The sequence below is a fragment of the Podarcis cretensis genome (assembly GCF_951804945.1).
Source record: "Podarcis cretensis genome assembly, chromosome: 7".
In the NCBI taxonomy this organism is placed as follows: Eukaryota; Metazoa; Chordata; class Lepidosauria; order Squamata; family Lacertidae; genus Podarcis; species Podarcis cretensis.
Window position 1 is genome coordinate 9,354,136 of NC_137176.1, and position 21,823 is coordinate 9,375,958.

Genomic DNA, 21,823 nt, shown 5'->3' on the forward strand with positions numbered 1-21,823 from the left:
AGGCCCTTAGGGGCTTGTTCACAGAGCACCCATCCTCTTTTACTAACATATTAGCAGGTGGGGGGGGGATTGGCTCTGCTACTCCTGCTCCACCATTCTATGAATGTCTTTTTATGTCTCTTTGGATGCTAATGTTTCCAGGGGTGCCACATATGATCTTACTACAGGTTTCCTTTTTCATAAGGAGTGGGAGACACAAACATGTCCCTCTTTTGTAAAACAAATACTCTCCTCTTCCCACCTAGACCTGCTGCAATATAACATGAAAGGCATCATGCTAATGATACTGCATTGGGGCTAGCATGTTGAAATACTTGGGAAGAAAACAAGGCTGAAGTATTTTGCAGATGTGATCATTAACCAAGTCAGCATCTTTTCAAGATTATTAATTACTAACTTGCTGATCCTACAAAAACAGGAAACATGTCATCTTATTTCCCCTAAATTAAATCACCTGCACTCTAAAGCAATTAATCCATTTCTTTGTGAGAGTGAAGGTCTGAATCAGCTGACTCAAGACAGCCTTGTGCAAGTTCAAAGTTGAATACATATTGAGCTGGTGATGTCAAAGGAATAAACATGACGTTTAGAAGACATCTGAAGACAGCCAGTGTAGTGTAGTGGTTAAGAGCAATAGACTCATAATCTGGTGAGCCGGGTTCTCTTCCCCGCTCCTCCACATGCAGCTGCTGGGTGACCTTGGGCCAGTCACACTTCTCTGAAGTCTCTCAGCCCCACTCACCTCACAGAGTGTTTGTTGTGGGGGAGGAAGGGAAAGGAGAATGTTAGCCGCTTTGAGACTCCTTCACAATTTCATGAACATAAAGGACACTACTACAGGTAGCATATTATTAACTTTAAAAATCTGTACTTTATGTCAGATAATGTTATGTTATTCCACATTCTCTTAAGTCCTGATTTAAGGTTTCTTTAGCGGACGGAAATCTGCAACTCCAACCATATCTTCCTTGCGTGACCTAAAATTACAAGAAAACGTATTACTTTTCATTATTAATGCCCAAATAAACTTAATTTCAGTTTACATTCATTCTGTGGTACTTCCTCTCATCCCATTTGGATGCAATTCTAACACGAAAACATTTGCATAAAATAAGAGGAACTCACGGTAATATTTTCAGAGATGTGTATAGGGATATTTCTATTCCACAAGCTAGATACCCCAAATCTCTATATGTATGTACCTTCTTGTTTAAATCGTGTACTTCATAAGCTAGGATACCAGCATTATAATATAAGAGCCAAAATAATATATTAATATTACCCTATTAATAAGGTGGGTTATAATGTAGTGAACTGTTAAGGTCGTATCATATCCAGCCTTTACTAAAAGAAAGTGTGTATTTGGAGGTGAAAAGTAGTTTGAATATATTTCTCTAAGCTTGGCCATCTCCATAATTATATGCTAGATACCACAGTACTGCATAGATGTAATAGTCTAACATCTTGACCCATTGCAAATGTAACGACCTGCCCCTGGGCTCACACATGGACTCAATTTTCTCTGACAAGAGTTTAGAAACTTTCACTATTTTAGATTAACTGTGTGCGGCTAGCCATATCATCCAAATCCAGACAAACTGGTTAATCTGAACTACAGCTAGGGGAAATGAGCCAACTTCAAGCCATAGTTTGTGAAGCTGGCTTGTTTTCACTAACCATAGTTAAAATTAACCACACAAGAGTTTGGACCACACGCTACGCTATGGTTAATCTAAAAGGGAAGCAGGAGGGCTGGGGAAGAATAGCAACTCAAGCTTCTGCTTTGTGTTAGAAGGCTCCAGGTTCAATTCCTGGCATACCCAAGTAGGGAAAGACTCCCTGCCTGAAGTGTTTGAGAGCCAAAGCCAATCAGTATAGACAATACTCGATGGACCAGTAGGACCCAGCTTTCTATGAACCTAAGCTTCCAGTGTCCTAATTACCGCCATGCTGGAGGAGTGGATGGGGTGCAGGGAACATACACAAGCATGGGGGAGGCTAGGCACATTTTCATTACACTGAACCACTACTTATTGTTAGATCTGACTACAGCCAGTTTCCCAATCTCTTAACCATGGTTAAAAGATCAGGACAAAAGCACGTTTTCTCCTCTCGACTGCCACATTAATCTCCTTATCCCTTCATTTTTCAGCCTAAAGTATTGAGTAGAAATACGTTTGCAGCAACCCTAACCGTAGCTGACTTTAAACAGAATTTGAAACTGGTTTGCAAGCTAGGATTAAAAGTAACCATGGTTAGCATAAGCCTCAGTGCAGATTAATATTTTCCACTCTAATTTAATTCTCAATTTAAAACAGGCAAATATTATTAATATTTTTAAACTTTTTATTGCTGTTTTATTTTTTCTTTCGGTAACCAAATTCTCAACTCAACTGTACAAACTACATTGTAAGAAGCTGCAAGAAGCAGCTACAGGGGAAACTTCAAAGAGCAATTCTCCTTCAAAACTGGTGAAAAAATAATATGTTAATCTGATCGTGAAAACCATAGCTTCAGAAGAACAAATAAAAAGAGCCTGCTTGACTAAAATGCAGTTCCAAGCCAAATCTGGATTCTATTACATTCAGACATCCAATTAATACTTACACTTGTTCTTTAAGAGCCTTGAGGAATTTCTCAGTAGATTCCTCCGTTATCTCCTCATCTAAGCTAGCCAAGTAGCTATAGATAAATGCAAAAGTGTCATATGGAATGCGGGCTGCTCCACCTTCTGGATCATTTGTAAGAATTTCACAGGCATATTTCATAGAAGTGAGTAAGGACTGAAAAAGATAAAAAGCAAGCATACATTAGCAGCCATGCGCTACAATAAAGTGAAGTGATGAAAGTACATAGTGATCTGTGCATAGCCACTGCAAGAGCCACATCAAACACCAATGATATATTAGCAAAAAGTATGGAAATTGTGTAGAAATTATCATGTGTGATGATGCTGCATGTTTCTAATTTATTGCATCTGCCAGGAAGTCATGGCTAATTTCACAGAGATGTACTGGAAAACTGCACAGAAGCATGTGCCATCACCAGGCTGTAACAATCTACTAGGATTCACATGCTTTTTTCTACATGTTTTCTGATTAATGCATTCATAAAATCTGAAGCACTCCTCAGTTTACTAGTGTAATCCTAAAAGGTGATAGGTAATCTGTTTATAAGCCAAAAAAGAAACTCAGTATAACATTAAAAAAAAGAATGCCATCCAGTGCAACTAAACAGGCATAACCGAATGGCACCATGGAATGAATCTGCAATTCAGGTACATGTTACTCCTAATTTCTGCTATGACATGGTCTCTTAACTTCTACTTAAACTGAAAATTTCAGATAATTTGCTCTTGGTGAATATTAGGAACCAAATAAATGATACTGTTAAGGAAGAATCATGTCACCTCTGTAAAGAATGATGAATGTGAAACTGTTTCCAAATTTTGAAAAGCAGATTTACAAAATTTAAAAGTTGAAAAACTGTGATCTAAGGCATGTCTCAAAATCCAGAGAGAGCGAGAGAGAACATAAATATAGAATCTTGATCTTTCAAAATTCTAAACACTGCAAACAGGTACACATTATGTTTGATAGGCCTACATACCCCACCAAGAGCGCTACATGCAAGGGCAAAGAACTTCATCCATTCCACTCCTTCTGCAAAATTGCCCAGTCGAAGAAGGTTGCGGAGCTGTTCCATTGGCAAGCACAGGTTTTTCCACTTTCTCTGAAGGTCCGATATTTCCACAGTTTCCTTTTCAGAGAGCTTTAAAAACACATGTACATCATAAAGAAACCATAAGAAAACAGCATGGAAAGTTAAGTTACTTCTAAAGAACATTCATTTTAGATGTTTAAATCATTTAAAATCTATACAGCGTTCTCCCTAGGTTGCCAGCTGTTTTTTAAAAAAAATTCTAAAGATGTTTCATAGGAATACTGAGGACACATTTTGCAAAAACTTTTACCTGTTTATGCAAAATTTTAAGGAGTCCTGGAGTCAGACCAGTGTCATTTTTCTGTGTGGCTACTGGCCTTTCAAGACGGTCCTTCACAGGAAGAGGTTCTCCATTTGACAAAGCATAGAAATACCTATGATAGCACAAATGCAAAAATATGGTTCAGGTCAAATAAAGAAATATTCAAAATCAGTACATGAATTTAAAGGTCAAATGTGTGTAATGGCGGCCCAATAGGCCCTTTCAGTGAGAAAAAGCCATTTCCTGTTAGGGTGGAAGGGAATAGGGAGACTTTTCCTCCCATAATGCAGGGAAACGTGGATTTAAAATTCCATGGGATGAGGCCTTGCGGCTGGAAAACTACTAATGGTAAAATAAATAAGCATCTCTCTCTGCCACAATTCTGCTACCCATTGGGAAACATTTATTTTCTCATTCTTAGAGGTTGTTCAGCTGCCATTGCACACCAATGCATTAATGTTGGTTTAGGCCAAAATGCTCAAGAATGCCAATTTGGTTAGGACTTTGAGTGGACTGCCATTTCTCCATCCTCAGGAACTGTCTTTCTTCAACTCACTGTTTTTATTATCATTTTGTCTAAGCCAGACAGTAACATTCATGAGCCAAACCTGCCAAATTGGCTCATAACCTGCTAAACTGAGCAGGTTTCTGTACACACAAGAGTTCTCTAGCACACCTGCATCAAGCTGGACTGACCTCCCCTTGCATCAGGCACAAAAGTTGTGCAAGGCGGCTTTGCCTGTGCTGCCAGTTGACCACTCCCACAGAGATGCTATCCAATAGTGATTGTTATGTGAAGACTTCTGGATCAGGGCCATTAGTTTCAGTTTTCTACTCACGCATAAGACCACTGAAGTACATCACGCGGTTGGGTCCTGATAGCAGCCTTGGTAAATTGTTTCATAATATCTGGCAGTTCAGGAGGAACATGGATCTGCTGCGCACAGAACATAACATCTGGAACAGGCATGGTTGTACTAGGTCCAAAACCAGAAACCTAAGAGAACTAAAAAGAACATTATTCCTAAACAGATGACCCTCAGGACCCCTTCCAACTCTACAATTTTATGAAGCTATTTCAAGCTGTCTTACTTTGGATAACACAAATTTAACTGGATAACTCAAAAGACATGTACTGGCCTTGCCACACCGCCTGATCTTCTTGAACATGGTAGCATTATCATTGCTGTTTGTCGATCCTCCCTCCCTGGTCAAATTTCCCCACACATACGTAATAATTTCCCTTTCTAGAACATTTCCTTCAGATTTGTTCTCAGCACAAAATTTGTATATTACAGCATCAATACTAACACAAAAAGAGACCAAAAGTCACGAAGCATAGCTAATCAAGTAGATGCTTGTCTTAAAGGGCTGCAATCCTACATATAAAACTCAATCACGTGCCCACCTACTTGGAAGTAAATCCCACTGAGTTCAATGAGGTGTTAGGCTTGTTGCCATCATTTCTTAGGAATATATACTATTGAATTCACTGAGAATTGCTTTCAAGCAAACATACTGGAAGTCTGAATTGAAGTGTGTGTGTGTGTGTGTGTGTGAGAGAGAGAGAGAGAGAGAGAGACGCATTGTGGCTATGGGGTACCAGAGAGTGTCAACTACAGGAGCCTAAAGCAGACGGCTGATCCTGAAAATGTCCCTTCTTGTACAAAAATCTGTTCTCACATCCAGCAGGCTTTTAAGAATAAGAATTTATGTGTGTAGGTTACGGACTGTTCTCTGCACCTATCATATACTGCTTTCAACAACAAAAAAGGGGTAAAAGGAGCTCACCCGTGTACAACTGTGCACTGTACGCACTTGGGGGGGGGGGGCTGTGATCGCACAGGATTAATCCTGGCTGTGCAAGAGATTCTGCACACGGGCGTAGCCAGGGTTTATGTTGGGGGCGGGCAAAACCTCAGTTAGTTAAGGATTTCTATTGATTTATTTGATTTGGAGGAGGGTCGCTGCCCCCCTTGGCTACTTCCGTGCACACACACACACACACACATACATATATATATACACACACACACACACACACACACACACACACACACACCCCAGCCAACTAAGAGACGGCAGGATTAATACCACAATGACTTATCACAAATGGATATGTGTGTGTGTGTGTGTGTGTGTGTGTGTGTTATGCAGTTTTTTGCCTCGCGAATGTCTCCCCCCTCCTCCGGGGTTGAAACGGCCCCCGGCGACTCGAGGAGAAGCGGCAGAAGCGGAGGCCATTTACCTCGCCGGGGCTTTTAAACCCCTCGCCCTCCCTCGCGCTCTTTCTCGAAAGGGACGAGGCGGCCCGCCGCCGCCGCCGCCGTTGAGTTGCTATGGCAGCGCGCTCGCGCCTCGCCGTCTCGTAGCAACCGCGAGAACCATAGAGAAGCGCGTGTGGGCGGGGGGGGGATGGTTGTTCGGCGGAACGCCTAGAGCGACACTTGAAAAGACGCGTTCCGTGAGGACGCGAAAGGGGCCGTGGAGAAGGGGGGGGGGACTCTATGGTGGAAACCCCTCAGGTGCTTCGCTGTGGGAGCTGGGATAGAAAAGGCCTTCGAGCTTCGGGCCGTAACTGCAGTCTCTGTGTTGATTCGACGTGCTGTGGGCGGGGACATCGGGGACGCAGGCGCAGTGGGAAGGGAAGGGAAGGTGCGTTTAGGTTGCCCAACTACCAAGGTGGGTCCTTTTTTGGGGGGGGGGGGTTGTGCATAGAAGCCGCCTCGAGTCTTGTTAGAGGGAAAAAGGCGGCGTATAAATATCATATATAGATAGATAGATAGATAGATAGATAGATAAAATATTTATAAATAATGTACTATATTATACATTCTTTTTTTTTTATTAATTTTTAAGGAAAATTTTCTTTTACAAATTTAAATAACACATTTCATATCCACTATAATACTAAATTCTTTTGGACTTCCCCCCGCTCCCTCCACAATCCTCATAATTTTAAATTTATTTCACATTTCCTTTATGATTGTATTGCCAGTTAATTAATCTTTACAGCTCTTATCCCTCTTACAATACCCTTTCTCGTCACAAAGCCTCTTTAAATCCAACTAGCGTTGTCTGTTCATCACAAATATTTTCCAGATAAATCGTAAACTTTCTCCAGTCCTGTGTGAACTTGTGATCTTTCTGATATCTAATTTTTCCTGTCAGTTTATCTAATTCCGCAAAATCCATACTATATTATACATTCTCGTATACAGTATATGGCTTTTTTCAAAATAATGGGGTGCATTGGGACGATTTCAAAAGCATCAATCAGCGCTCTCCCCATTCTTTGGAAACAAGACAGAGATTCAAGCAATTGTTCACATTTTCAATACTGCTTTGATCTTTAAGAAGGGCCAGTTTTTTGTTTTAAAAAGTAAACAAAGCATATTATAGGATCATAGAACTGTTGAGTTGGAAGGGACCTTGAGGAGCATCTCTTCTAGTTCAACCTCCTGCAGTGCAGAATAATCATTATTCCAATTATTATTGGAACTGAACATTGCACTTTGATGTGTGTGATCTTCACATTCATGGTGTTCACAGCAGTGACTTGTAACTAGAGATTCACACTTTTAAGGATCCCAAAACGGTGCCAGAGTTGGGTGGCTAAGGAGAGATTACTGGGAGCAAGCCTATGACAGAGAACATAAGTTTCCGCACCTCGTAAATCCTGGTTTGCCTTTCAGCTGTCGCTTTTAGGTATGGAATTCTCTGAGGTACTCACAAAACTCATCCATCCACAAGGATCCCTTGCTTCAAAGAATGGAAAAACTCCAAGCAGAGAAAGGGAGACATAGGTGTCTCCACTGAAACTAATGGGGACAGCTATTTGCACAGAAGAGACCTGCATTCAGTCAGAATGCAGTGTCTCTCAAAACTATGCACTGTGTCTCAAAACTAATCTCTACAGCCTTGAAGACTGGAAACTCGCTCAGACACTCTGTGCACCAGGTACTGAAGAATGTTCTCATGGCACCACAGAAAGTTACCATCCTACTAGCACTTGGAATATATATATAGCTGAACAGCTTAATCGGAACACTGTTTTGTTCCTACAGTATTACCTTATATTTTGATTTACTGATGTCAATCCCATGCCATTGTTTATGGTTATATAAAAAAAACCCCTACAAATATCACCTTCCTTTGGCAAGTATTCTTGGGCTTGCAAACTTGGGCTTTTCTTTTTCATTTTAAAGTACGTTTCTAGTCCTTTGAGGCAACAGCAAAACATATAGGAAATGGGTGGTGAGATATGGATAGCCAGTATGAAGCACCCCACATACTTCCTTTCCCATTACTAATAGAAGCACAATACATAAACCTGGGAGTAAGTGCACTTAATTTGTGTAATTGATACAAGTAAACAGAATCCAGTTTCATGTTGGCAGCCTTTGGTTCTACCCGCTCCACTCCCTTTAGAACAGAACACACACAGCCCTGCTTTGTGCTGCAATAAGATAGCAAGTGCCAAGGCTTTTTCTTAATAAACTTTAATAATCTTTGCAGATCAGGTTGTCCGGGATAAAAACAAAAATTACAAGATACTGCATTTCTGCAAAATGCTACAGGAAAAAGCACAGCATCGCTGGCAATATCCCAGTGGTAAGACTGCTTGGATATTAAAAACAAAAACAAAGACCATCAATGACAGATAATTGTGCAACCAAACACATGTATTACCAGAAAATGCAGTATTTGGGGGTAAAATATGCTCCTGTACAGAAAAGTACACCATTATAAATATTGAAATGTGTAATATTTGCATGTCCCAGAGGATCAGGCACAAAAGACTCAAAATTAAGATCTTTGTACAGTGAATTAGAAGTGTTTTTGGCCATCTCTAATTACTATGCTCTTTTTATTTGGAATTTTGTGAAATATTTATTTAGAAATAAACCTCAAGTGTATCAACATATTTTATAGCCCAGAATGTCTAAAATGAGGTAATGCTGCAAAATACCAAAGATGGACCTCTTGTTAGATAGTCCAGTTGGATAGTCCAGTTCCACTTCTATTACACAATTCTACTATTCTACTGGGCATGAGCTTAGATTGTCAGAAATCTTAACTCCAACCACCACCTCTGCCCCCCAAACATGGAACCAGAACAGCTCTCAACATATTTCTGCTTTTTCTTTCAAGCACAAAGACATATCCTGAAGACAGTAGACAAATTCCTTGGTAACCTATTCAATACACATAATTAAATATACATGATGTTCAAGGACACAGTCCTGAGTGGCCACACAACTGCATAGCATTAATGTTTCTCAATACAATAAACCTAAATCAATTTCTCACTGTTTTTGAATAGGATGTTGTGTGTTTTAAGCACACAACTGAACTGTACTTAAAGCTTCGGCATAGTTCCATTTGTCTGTCTCAGAACTATTTACATTAAAAATGCATATCCACCTGCAGAAAATAAGTAAACGTATAAAAATATGAGAATTGGTGAACTTGATTGGGAGGGCCTCTTCCTTAGCGCTATCACTGTAAAGATCAGCTCTTTATTTTATTTTTGGTTCTCTTTCTGCTGTTGTTAATACTATAAAGGTTTTCTCCCATAGAATCTACTAATTTCCCCAAAAAACCTCTAGCATTACTGCAAAATTAATGCTAACCATTTACAGAATTACAGATGTTCATTTTTAATATGATATGGTATAAAGTCGATAGTAGAAATTGCAACTTTGGTTGTAAGAAGGTTTCAGGCCACTCAAGAAAAAAGGAGGGTCTTTCATAGCAATGTTCCAGCCTTTATGTTCTCTGTGCTCTTGAATAAACTTGTCAGATAACCTTCTGCACTATTCTCTAGAGAGTAAATAAATCCTTGTAAGCATTTAAACTGTATAGCTTCAAAGATGTAAAAAGGAAATATTGGCTTATGCATTGGAAATGCATTCTTCCACAAACCTCTCAATTAGCAGATTTAAGTATTCCTGCCACTTAGCTCTAATGAACTTTGATTTAAGTGCTTAGGAATTCATTAAAATTCTGTCTTTCAGTGCCAAGGAATTAATGCCTTCCAGCCAAACAAGCAATGCCAAAACTGCTTGAAGGAGAAAAATTCATCTTGATTTACCAGTTACTGTACAATATTATAAACTTACACATGGAAAAAGATAATCAGGCAATAGAAAATTTACATCAGCTTTGATGTTATAGAAAATGATAAAAAAAATGAAACTTATGTGTTCTTGCCAAAGCCACTTCACTGCTGACTGTAATGGTCATTTTGTTTTTATATTGATGAGCCCCCAGCTTCGCAAAAATTACATTTGGGAAATGGCCAGAGCCACCATAAAAATGCAACTGTTTTCTTTCTTTTTTTTTAAAGTGTCTTGCCTCTTGCAGTATTGCTTTGTGGCACATATGTCAACAGAACAGCAGTCCAAAACAAAGTGGCAACTAGATTTAATAAATTAATATTCTTTTAAAGATGTACAATGAACATTCATTTTTTAATTCAGGGTATTAGGGTATTGCTATTTACACATTTACAGATCTCAGCGCTGATAACTTCAGAAGTTGCAGGTAAAGGGTGCACAGCCTTGACTGCTTTCTGAACGCCATGAAAAAAGTAAGCCAAAATTAAAAGATAAAAACCCAGCTGAGAGGACTGTTGGGAAAGACACCCAAAGAATGAAGACCAGTCAATGAAAAAGGACACAAAGGCAAGGGAAGATCAAGTAATTCCATGTGAGCGTTTCTATTCTTGTGAAGACTGAGGGGGTGGGGCTGGTGTCCCTTGTTTTCCAGTTTTCCTTTCGTAATTCACAAGTCGCTGCCCAACAAGGTACCTATGATTTAAAAAACAAGCAAACACACCATTATGTTTGGTCATATGCCGTTCAAAAAAAATAGGGGGCAGAGTAAATGGGGAAGTATTTTATTTAAAATACTTTGCTGATGGAAAATTTGCTTGCAGCCATTAAGATCCCAATAGCAAGTATATAGAATACATTTTTAAAGCTTCTTATATAAAAGGAATGGACATTCAAAGTACAGAAAGTTACGAATATTTTTATTTTGAACACCTGCTTGATCCCCTTTGCACATTCCAAATGGGCAGGCCATGGCATACCAACACGAATCGCTTCACAGAATTTCTGGTTTTGAAGAAAAGCTTTCAGTGTTTCCAGCGGCAGTGACATTATCAACTCTATTTAGACTCAGTAAATCTGACAGTATTCTGTCACCTCACTGTTCATCCCAGATGCTTCAGAAAAGGTTTAAAATACCACTTTCACAATGCTCCAAAATCTATCCATCACTTCTAGCTTCCTAAAACTTTAGCATACTAGTATTACTGCCCCAGAACTGATGAACTTTACTAATGTAGGTACTCACTTGTCATTTTTAATGTGTTCATAAAGGCGCTTGAACTGACGGACCTGGAAAGATAAGATCCCCATCAAAACCACCACCATGAGCAGAAAAGGATAAATTCGACGTTGCACTAGGTTTTGCATTTCAGGAGTGACACCTGCAAAAAAGTTAACAAGAGCAAATGAGCTAAAGGTTAAAATAAAGGCTTTACATTTCAAATATTGGAACTGGAGCAACCAACAAGCAAAACTCTACCAATATCAACCTCTTGATTCTTGCCTTTCATATCACCAAGTGATACTGCCTTATGCTGCAGGGCTTGTCTCTTTGCTGTGGGTGCTCAGCGGCTGCTGGTTTATGTGAACAGAGAAGAATTTTTCCTGAAACCTCTTCTGCTTACTGGTATTCAGATTTTTGTCAGCAAATAGGTTGCCAGAGTATCAGAACATTTCTGTCTTTGCAAAGCCGAATTCATAGATGCTGAAGCTAATAAAGTTATGGCCTGTTTAATATCCAGTTTCATGTTTGGTTTATTACCATGTCACACACCCCACATATTCTGTAGGGACAACCATTTTTTATAATGGAAGCTCAGAACATGAACATGTTGGTTGTTGCTCAATAAGCCATTCTCCACTACCCTCTAGCAAGCTACTGCCACATACAGAACAAAGTAAGTAATGCAGTGTTTTCTGGGGAAGGGCACATTACTTATCTACAAGGAGAAGCCACTGACTACAGCCACACTGCAAATGCTGTAAAGTCTTCCAACTAGTATTTGTAATTTAGTTCTATGATTCACCTGAACAGCTCTGAAATGGAGAATTCGAAATACAAATAATTCTGAATCAATAATTCAATCTTGAATGCTGCAGCCATGTTTTTATTTGAGTGATTGTAAGTTCATTATGCATGGGATGCAGGGGGCGCTGTGTGTTAAACCACAGAGCCTAGGACTTGCCAATCAGAAGGTCGGTGGTTCGAATCCCCGCAACAGGGTGAGCTCCCGTTGCTCAGTCCCTGCTGCTGCCAACCTAGCAGTTCGAAAGCACGTCAAAGTGCAAGTAGATAAATAGGTACTGCTCCGGTGGGAAGGTAAACGGCATTTCCGTGCGCTGCTCTGGTTCGCCAGAAGCGGCTTAGTCATGCTGGCCACATGACCCGGAAGCTCTATGCCGGCTCCCTCGGCCAATAAAGATGAGCGCCGCAACCCCAGAGTCAGTAACGACTGGACCTAATGGTCCTTTCCCTTTAAGCTCATTATGTCCTAGATATACCATATTTTTCCGTGTTTCCTCCAAATTTTTTAAGTTTAAAATTGGGGGTTGTCTTATACATGGAATGTATACATGGAAAAAATATTTCTTAATTTAGGGCTCAAAAAATAGAGGTTGTCTTATACATGGGGGCATCTTATAGATGAAAAATACGGTACTTCCAAGGTGACAAATGACAATGGGTGGAATTCAACATCATATTCTTCCAGTTCTTCCAGATGGAACAATCTCCCCTCTCCTCCCCCCATGTGTGGTTCAGGGGTTCTCCTGATGCCACCACCCCAAGCCAATTTCAGATATGCACAGGGTTGAGGGGAAAGGAGCCCAGTTGCACAAGCGGAAGCCCTTGTGCAGAGTTTCCACCAACGATGCTGGTTTGGTGAATCCCATTCATTAGGTCTTTCTTCTGAGTAGGGCTGCCCAGTATTGTGTTGTCACTGAACTCTAAAATACTAGCTATTTTGTGGTAGTAGCCCTACACCCCATCTGATTGTTGTTTATGTATTTTGTACAATTTCTGTATAAATATTCACATATTTAATAGGCTATCTTTGTTTACCTGAAATGATTCTTTTTAGGGTGATATTTTAGCCACCACCTTCAAATTTAGCACATATTTCTATTTCATTTTTAATGACCTAGAAGTACATTTCTTTGAAAACAAAAGCTGGGAATCTCTAAATTTCAGCTAAAGCCTACCAGCTACTAAACAGCTTCAGGATCTATGTGTTGGCCAAAACTCTCCAAATGATGTGACATGATGGTTTTCACTGAAGCTAGCAAACGAAATACTAATTGAACCTTTGGGCAAGATACAAAATGTGGTAAGTGAAGAACAGCTACCTAATGGACATGCTCGACAGAACACTCATTTGACATTCTCACAAAAGATTTGCCCCGATTCGTATCTTAAGCTGGGACCCACACAATGAAATCTGTATGCCCATCTGCACTTACCTAGTAAAGGTACAATACCAGAAGCTATGATGTATGGTACACAAAGAGAAAGCAACAGAACTGAGATAACAGGCGCTGCAAGCTTCCGTATTATAAAGTGTAAGTCAATATTCCTAATTCCATTTGCATAAACCTGAAACAATAAGACCACAGTCAAGATGCATGAAGGACGGCTGCCCGGCCCCTGCCATTAAACGTATTACATACAACAATCTCCATATTTATGATTAAGAAGGAATGACAGCATTATAGCATTAAAATATTAGCATTAAATGTGGCAGTTAATATTTTAATATCAGCATTAGCATGTAAACGATGGTTTAGTGCTATCTAGATGAGCTGCAGGCTGAAGCAAGCCCAAACAAATTACTGAGCCTGCATATCTCCCCCTCCATGCACAGCCAGGAGCAGTTCTACAGAAAGTAGTTTCACTTACAAATTAAGGTTGGCTTGCTGCCTCTTACAAACCAGGAATCCTGGCTTACAACAAACTCTATTAGTTTATGAAGCCAGTTTCATAACCCATGAGTTGAAGTTAACTTGTTTTGAAACTTAATACAGTTTGCTGCAAGCCAGGAACTGTATTCCTGGTTCATAGGACTCAGCATTCTTCATTCTTTAAAAGCAAAGCTATTGTTTGCAGACACTTTGCTTGGGCACACTGTATCTCATCCACATAGAGCTAAACCACAGTTGAGTTTCCACATACAGTGGTACCTCTGGATGCGAACAGGATCCGTTCTGGAGCCCCGTTCACATCCTGAAGCGAACGTAAGACGCGTCTGCGCGGGTCGCGTTTAGCCGCTTCCGCGCATGCGCGCGACGTCATTTTGAGCGTCTGCACATGTGCGAGTGGCGAAACCCAGAAGCATCGCGCTCCGTTACTTCCGGGTCGCGGGAGAGCGCAACCCAAAAATATTTCAGCTGAAGCGTATTCATCCCAAGGCATGACTGTATCACTAAACAGGTGTTTTAGTATATAAATCAACTAAAGCAGATTTGGGAAGGAGAGGGAGAGTTTTTGTGGCACAGGCAGAAACCTCTGTGCAAATGGGACAACTTGGTTGGACACAACCCATTATTTACGTCCTAGTAATCAAGATCATTTTTTCTCCCAATATATAGAAATAAAAATATACAGTAATTAAACAAAAAGCTCAACACAGATAGAAACCCAAAATTGGGGGAGTGGGGACACCTGGGAACAGGGTATGTGTTGGTTGCTGCCTCATTTGTTTATATAAACAGGAGAAAAAATGTACAAGGAAACAAGCATGTGTCTCCAAGGAGCTGTGCATTCTGTATTATGGGCCCAATTCTGTGGCACTTCCAGTTGAAGTCAGACAGCTCCTCTTCCTATTGATCATCCAACACCAACTGAAGACTTTTTTTTATTCCAGCAGGCATTTTAATTGAAGTCTTATTTTATAGTTTTAACTGACTTTTACCCTTCTGCATTGCACACCATTCAGAGATTATTGTAGTTAAGTAGTATATAAATTGTTTAAATAAAATAAATACACTTTAATAATTTCAAGTTGTTTTTAAGTCTATAATACGTGCTGCTTACTACTGTAGATTCCTCCATTATTGTGCATATGTAAAAAAATGAAAGTATGTTTTGTACTGTGTGTGCAAGGTTTGGTTATGGCTTATACCATGTGACCATTAGAAAGCCATTGTAAAATTATAATACAGTTGGATTTAACCCATATTGCCATTTTAGTTTTTAAAATGATACAACCAAGGGTACTATATGTTGAAGATGCTATAATAAGGGTGATCTTTTTCACATTTGCCATGTTCAGATGATAATGGCTTAACAGAGGTGTGAATAAACCTTCCCATAACCAAACCAGGAAATCTACAGATATTTATATCTGAAGAAGGAAACACTGGCTAATGACTCTGCAGCAAGGCAAAATATGAAGTCGTGGTTTCAAGTGGGCTTCTAGCTTATTCCAAAATTGTTTGTCAAAGTTTCCCAGTTCAGACAAAACGGAAATTATAGGTAACTTAAGACTTCCTCAGTTGTTTGCTAGGTTATACTGAGGAACAAAGCATCTTATTGAGCCAGGATATGATCATCTGAACAAGGTAACAGTAAAAGCAGAAATAAAACTTAGAAGGTATAGAGACAAGGCATGTTCAACTCATGGAATAAGAAACATCCTTTGGGGGAAAATATTTGATAAAAGTGTGTCTTATATAATAAGAAAGGTTTCTATAGTGTTATTTGTTGCAATTTGTTTAACACTTAATTTGTTTGTTATATTTGCTTTGAAAAACCTAACCAAAAGTAGCCCTGTAAAATTTACTTATATTTTCTCCCTGCTTTTTCCCTTAACACTAGTGACATCCCCGCTGTGCAAAACCTTTGTCAACTTTTGTCACATTCGCCTCTGAGTCGTAACCCATTGTAATGTTATGCTTTTGAGGAGTGGGGAGAGATGAGAGCTATTTTGTAGCTTCTTGGTCAGGAAAACACAGTTCCAAACTGAAAATTCAGTAATACTTTATGGATATCAAGCCAGTCTCCCAAGCAAGAGGAAAGATGCTAAGTTTTAGAGGTAGCTAAGGAAGAAGTAAACAGAATAAACCAGGGATAAGGGACCTAGAGTCCTCCAGATGTTAATAGACTCCAACTCCCATCAGCCACAGCCAACATAGCCAAAATGTCAGGGACGGTGTAAGTTGCAGACCAACAAGCTCTGAAAGGCCACAGGTTCCCTAGTATGGGCAATTTAATGGTCTGTATGTTTTGTTTGGGACGCAGGTCGCGCTGTGGGTTAAAGCCTCAGCGCCCAGGGCTTGCCAATCGAAAGGTCGGCGGTTCGAATCCCTGCGGCGGGGTGCGCTCCCGCTGCTCGGTCCCAGCGCCTGCCAACCTAGCAGTTCGAAAGCACCTCCGGGTGGAAGTAGATAAATAGGGACCGCTTACCAGCGGGAAGGTAAACGGCGTTTCCGTGTGCGGCTCTGGCTCGCCAGAGCAGCAATGTCACGCTGGCCACGTGACCCGGAAGTGTCTCCGGACAGCGCTGGCCCCTGGCCTCTTAAGTGAGATGGGCGCACAACCCCAGAGTCTGTCAAGACTGGCCCGTACGGGCAGGGGTACCTTTACCTTTACCTTTATGTTTTGTTTGCCTCCCTTGCACCAAAGAAGCAGTTCTTACCTGTTCAATAACAGTTTTCAGCCACCACTGAGGGCCCATCAGAGTTATGGCAGCAATTATTTTGGCATGCAGAACACCAAGAGCCCAGTCCTAAGTCAAAACAAAAACAGTGATTATTTCTATACCATCGTCAATATGCACAGTGATTGTAGAGTCAAAGTGGGCAGGCTCTTACATACACACCCAAAATTGTTGCCTATAATTTGCTAATGTAGGGAATTTGCTAATACAAAGGAAGGGGAGGAAAATAGATGCAGGGACATATATGAAATGAATGTGTGTTATTTTTGTCACACATATTTAGAGTTAAGTTATAAATGTGAATGTCGCTTGATTTTATGTAGATCACCTTAAATACTTTTTTTATGAAAAGGCAGGGAATATATAAAAATAGCCCTATGTTCACTTTGAGTTTCAGTTACAATGAAGCTCACAGTTCTAAGGCCACATTCATTAGTTTAATTTCCTGCAAAAGACAACAGTTGGAACTATTGAAGTTTTATTCATTCATTCATTCCCCGCCTTTTTCCCTGGCGGAGATCAGAAGCCTAACTTCTACAACAGCACTCAAAACGAAAAGTACAGAGCTAACCTGCCATGGGTAGAATAGCGGTGTCTGGTCCAGGGGAACTCTCAAAGGAGCAACAATAACCAGCTCAAACAAAAGTCCAAGCAAAAGTGGAACTACACCTGCCAGCAATATAGCAACTATTAATGTCTTCATTATCTAAAAAGTAAAAGAAAAAAAGAGAAAACTTAATTTAGTGACACTTCAAAACCTTGTGGCTGTACTTACACAACATCACAATAAAACGGAGTGCAAAGAGAAACAAATACGCAGAACCAGATTTAGAAAGGATTTAGTGGGTCCTTTGGAGCAGTAATTTCTGAGGCAGCTGCCTCTTGACAAAATATATCAGAGAAAGCGCAGAGAGAGTAATGAAGGAAAGGAAGTCTACTTTCCTTCAGCTAGCACATATGAACGAGAGCTCACTAGGGTTCATACCCGGGGTCAGTTGTCAATGCTACAACTCTTCCCCAAAATATGTGAAGGCAAAGTAAGGAAGTTTGTGTTACAATGTGCTGAGTGAGGTTCAGCACTAATACTCTTTGCCAAATTCTCCACTCCAGCTTATGCTCAGAGGACAAGAGTTCAAAGGCAGGTTTGAGAGACCTAGGCTCTCTCCTTCAAGAAATCAAAGAGTGGCTCTGGTCTTTCATTAGCCTCCAGCCTTTGTTGCCCAGATCTGGTGAATAACTGAAGGCCATGAAGCCTACGGCAGTTTGGGGGGGGGAGATGCTACAACTAATTATTTCTTTGATTTCCTCTTTCTAGAGAAGGCCCATAGTGGAGGAAACAGTTGCTTCTTGAATAGTTAGACAAACACTCCGTCCACATCAAACAAACAAACAAACAAACAAACAAACAAACAAACTATTAATTAATTAATTAATTAATTAATTAATTGTACCCCGCCCATCTGGATGGGTTTCCCCAGCCACTCTGGGCGGCTTCCACAAAGACCAAAAATACACTAAGTGCTTCCCGAAACTTAAAAGAAATGCATTTTTTCAGATGACTTACCATGAGGGACCATTCCTTAACTTTCTGAAAAATCACTTGGCGGCCCTGTGGCATCCAAGCAACAAGCACCGTCACCGCCCGAATGGTAAGCCAGCAAACATAGAGCCCACAAGCAGCTGTGTACAATTCATGGATTTTGGCGGTCCCTGTCCAAAAGGACATCAGCCAACGGCCAGCAAATACTAAAACCAGAAACATTAATGAATATTTAAAAGAAACACACACTACCAGACAGCCATAGAATGATACGGGCCCAGAGAATTCATAAGCAAAGTAGCTTAAGAGTTTTCTCTCACTCAATTGCAGCCCCCGGTGGTGCATGACAGCCGCTTTTGAACGGAGGGCAGTTTAAAAAGCAATTCGTAATATTGAATGGGAACTACTTGTTCAAAGAAAATAAAGTAAAAAGTTACATTACGTTTTCACAAGCTGATTAAATCCCAGCCACTAATTTGAACAGATCCAATTTTGTTTTAACCCCAATATTAAATTTATTAACCACCTTGCACAAAGAAAAAACCAAGTCAACTAAAATCTGTAAAGCATTTGCCCCACTTTTCAGGAGCTAACAGAAATCAGGTCAAAAACACTCCCTGCTGTAAGACAATGATAACTGTTAAAGTGATGTGTACCAAACGAATAGTGCCTGAATTCATTTTTCTTTAGAAAAGACATGTGGATGGTAATTATTTGGTGCTTGCATCAGGAGATCTGGGTTCAAATTCCTGACCAGCCACAAAGCCTACTGTGTGGCCTAGGGCTAGTCACAGTGTCTCAGCCTACAGCCTCTCTCTCAGAGTTGTTGTGAAAACGGTTGGAGGGGAGTAGAGAGGAGTACCATGTATGCCACCACAAACTCTTTATAGGAACGGCAGAAAAAAAATATGAGATTTCCAGACAAAGAAACTACACAAGTTTAGCCCCCTTAAGGTATTATTATCCCCTGTGAAGTTGTATATAGGAGTAAATAGCAGGGCCATACTGAACAGCCCCATCCCCAGTATCTGAACGTACAGATATTTTGATTAAATCACCTATGGTTAGAGCAGAGGTCGGGGGCCAATCTTGGGCCACAAGGCCATTTCACCCAAACTACACCCACCTGTCAATCAGCTAATGTTACTCTGAAGGGTGGTGAGGTCAACAGATGGGCAGAGTTGGCAAGTAAAAGAGTTTTATCTTCTAATAGGCTATTTAATTTTTCAGCTGTGCTACAAGATTTAAGGCACTGGGTGGCCAGGAAGCCCAATCTTACATATATTTACTTGGATGTTAAATCTGCCCATGTTAAATGGGACTTACTTCCAAGTAAATATACCTAGGACTGTAGCTTTAAATTAACTAGCTGGCCCAGAATTAAGTTTAAGATACTAACTGATGCGAAAGAAAGAGGGGGCTTTGCCCTGCCAGACCTAAAGTTGTACTATGAGGCCGCAGCTTTCTGCTGACTAAAAGACTGGCTACTTCTCGAAGACACTGACGTACTGGATCTGGAAGGTTTCAACAATGCTTTTGGTTGGCATGCATACTTATGGTATGACAAGGTTAAGATCAATAAGGCCTTTAAGAACCATATTGTCAGAAAAGCAGTGTTTAATGTCTGGACAAAATATAAAGACTTATTGGAAAATAAAACTCCAAGGTGGCTATCACCTCTGGAAGCTAAGGCCCGAAAAAGACCCAATATGGAGGCCAAATGGCCAAAATATGGGGAAATATTAGAAAAAGATGGAGACAATTGGAAATTGCAGAGTTTGGAGAAAATGAAGGATAAAGTGCGAGACTGGTTACACTACGCTCAGATTAAAGAAGTCTTTAAAAATGACAAAAAGTTAGGGTTCCAGGTGGAGAAATCGAAATTAGAAACAGAAGTTAGAACCTAAGACCAAGGTACTTTCAAGAATGTATAACTTGCTGTTAAAATGGAACACACAAGATGAAATGGTTAAATCGGCTATGATAAAGTGGGCACAGGATATTGGGTATAACATTATGTTTGAGGACTGGGAAAGGTTGTGGACCACTGGGTTGAACTTCACTGCATGTAATGCTTTGAAGGAAAATGTAATGAAAATGATATATAGATGGTACATGACCCCAGTTAAACTTGCCAAAATATACCATTTGTCTGATAACAAATGCTGGAAATGTAAAGGAAATGAAGGAACATTCTTTCACCTCTGGTGGACGTGCCCTAGAGTGAAGGCCTTCTGGGAAATGATATATAACGAGTTGAAAAAGGTATTTAAGTATACTTTCCCCAAGAAACCAGAGGCCTTCCTCCTGGGTATTGTCGGCCAGAGGGTGATAAAGAAGGACAGAACTTTTTTCCTGTATGCAACAACGGCAGCAAGGATACTCATCGCTAAGCATTGGAAAACCCAAGATCTACCCACACTGGAAGAATGGCAGATGCAACTGATAGACTATATGGAATTGGCTGAGATGACTGGCAGAATCCGAGACCTGGGAGAGGAGAGAGCTGAAGAAGATTGGAAGAAATTTAAGATTTACTTACAAAAATACTGTAATTTGGTTGAATGTTAAGGAGGATGCTAGATCATAAATAATTAAGCACCACTAAATTAGATGTAATCTGGATGATAAAGGAGATTCAGGAAAGTATAAATTTCTTTTTTTTTTTTTTTTTTGGAGAATTATTAGATTAAATTAAACAATGAGATTTAAGAATGTAAATAAGTTGATAAATTGCTGGAAAAAGTTTTACAATGATGCAAGTGGGAGCGAGAGACGTGAGGGAGTCCAAAGAAGTTATGAAAAAGATGTCATGATACATGTTATATTGTTTATTATTTTTGCATTTCTGTATTTAAAAAATCTTAATAAATATTTATAAAAAAAAAAAAAATTAACTAGCTGGCCCAATAAAAATTCATATTTACATTACATGAAGTCAGCAAGTTGAAGCAATTTCTAAAAGCTTTAAGGCGTCAACATGGTATTTTAGTAAGCACACATCGTAACAGCCAAATATAAATATGAAAGATGCCAAAATGACTATTTACTTTCGTTTTTACTGAAATAACACTGGTCTAGATATTGATTTATGAAAAAAGATCAGCATATTCAAAGTCCACACAACAGAAGATACGCTGTTTTCTGCATTACGTTTTCCTATTTTATTTTTCCATTCAAGCAATTTAAAATTAAATAAACAAGGACATGTTAATAAGCAGCAGCAACTTGCTACTGTGAAATACATACCTGGTAACGTTAGGCAGATAAGACTTGCTATCAGTAGTGTTATACACATGAAAATGATTAACAAAAATATCTGAAAAACACAAAAATGAAGTGGAAAAATTGTAAAATCTAATTACAAAGAAAAAAGCAATAAAAAGGACATTTGGAAGACACCTTAAAATTTAGCAATTTTATTCCAATTGTATGAGAGCCTGCAGTCAAAAGTAGAAAATATATTCATGAAATACCCTGTGTGCCTAGAAGTCATTGAAAGCATTTTGACAAAGCAACAGGCTCT

At 39.7% G+C, this 21,823-nt stretch overlaps 2 protein-coding genes and 1 long non-coding RNA gene across 4 annotated transcripts in view; 1 reads left to right on the top strand and 2 right to left on the bottom strand.

Annotated features, from left to right (window-relative positions):
* Nucleotides 1–846: 846 nt before the first annotated feature.
* On the bottom strand, nucleotides 847–6,363 carry ROPN1L (rhophilin associated tail protein 1 like). The gene is made up of 6 exons (XM_079984022.1): nucleotides 6,234–6,363; nucleotides 4,825–4,991; nucleotides 3,974–4,097; nucleotides 3,610–3,771; nucleotides 2,608–2,783; nucleotides 847–977 (listed from the first exon to the last, which is right to left on the bottom strand). Exons 2-6 carry the CDS (start codon nucleotides 4,953–4,955, stop codon nucleotides 920–922), a joined length of 651 nt encoding a protein of 216 aa, XP_079840148.1. The 5' UTR covers nucleotides 4,956–4,991; nucleotides 6,234–6,363; the 3' UTR covers nucleotides 847–919.
* Nucleotides 6,364–6,523: 160 nt separating this feature from the next.
* LOC307220266 lies at nucleotides 6,524–11,487 on the top strand. Its single transcript, XR_013840796.1, has 3 exons — nucleotides 6,524–6,667; nucleotides 7,681–7,945; nucleotides 11,377–11,487. It is a non-coding gene; the product is annotated as an uncharacterized lncRNA (long non-coding RNA).
* The window catches only part of MARCHF6 (membrane associated ring-CH-type finger 6), a 43,256-nt gene continuing 29,904 nt past the window's right edge, over nucleotides 8,472–21,823 (bottom strand). Inside the window, exons 20-26 of one of the 2 annotated variants that reach the window (XM_079983947.1) lie at nucleotides 21,547–21,616; nucleotides 18,322–18,503; nucleotides 17,329–17,463; nucleotides 16,737–16,826; nucleotides 13,564–13,696; nucleotides 11,351–11,486; nucleotides 8,472–10,800 (exon numbers count right to left, since the gene is read on the bottom strand). In XM_079983947.1, the coding sequence (XP_079840073.1) occupies nucleotides 10,710–10,800; nucleotides 11,351–11,486; nucleotides 13,564–13,696; nucleotides 16,737–16,826; nucleotides 17,329–17,463; nucleotides 18,322–18,503; nucleotides 21,547–21,616 (837 nt within the window). In that variant the 3' untranslated portion in view covers nucleotides 8,472–10,709. Of the gene's footprint in view, nucleotides 10,801–11,350; nucleotides 11,487–13,563; nucleotides 13,697–16,292; nucleotides 16,316–16,690; nucleotides 16,827–17,328; nucleotides 17,464–18,321; nucleotides 18,504–21,546; nucleotides 21,617–21,823 lie in introns of those variants that run through there. The other variant, XM_079983948.1, reaches the window with a different exon arrangement.

Bases quoted from the DNA above. Each gene is read 5' to 3' on its own strand.
- ROPN1L (XM_079984022.1), bottom strand. From the start codon at position 4,955: ATGCCTGTTCCAGATGTTATGTTCTGTGCGCAGCAGATCCATGTTCCT. The intron at 2,784-3,609 runs GTATGTAGGCCT...TATCTTTTTCAG, and splicing joins CATGTAGCGCTCTTGGTGGG to TCCTTACTCACTTCTATGAA. The intron at 978-2,607 runs GTAAGTATTAAT...TTGTAATTTTAG, and splicing joins AAGGCTCTTAAAGAACAAGT to GTCACGCAAGGAAGATATGG.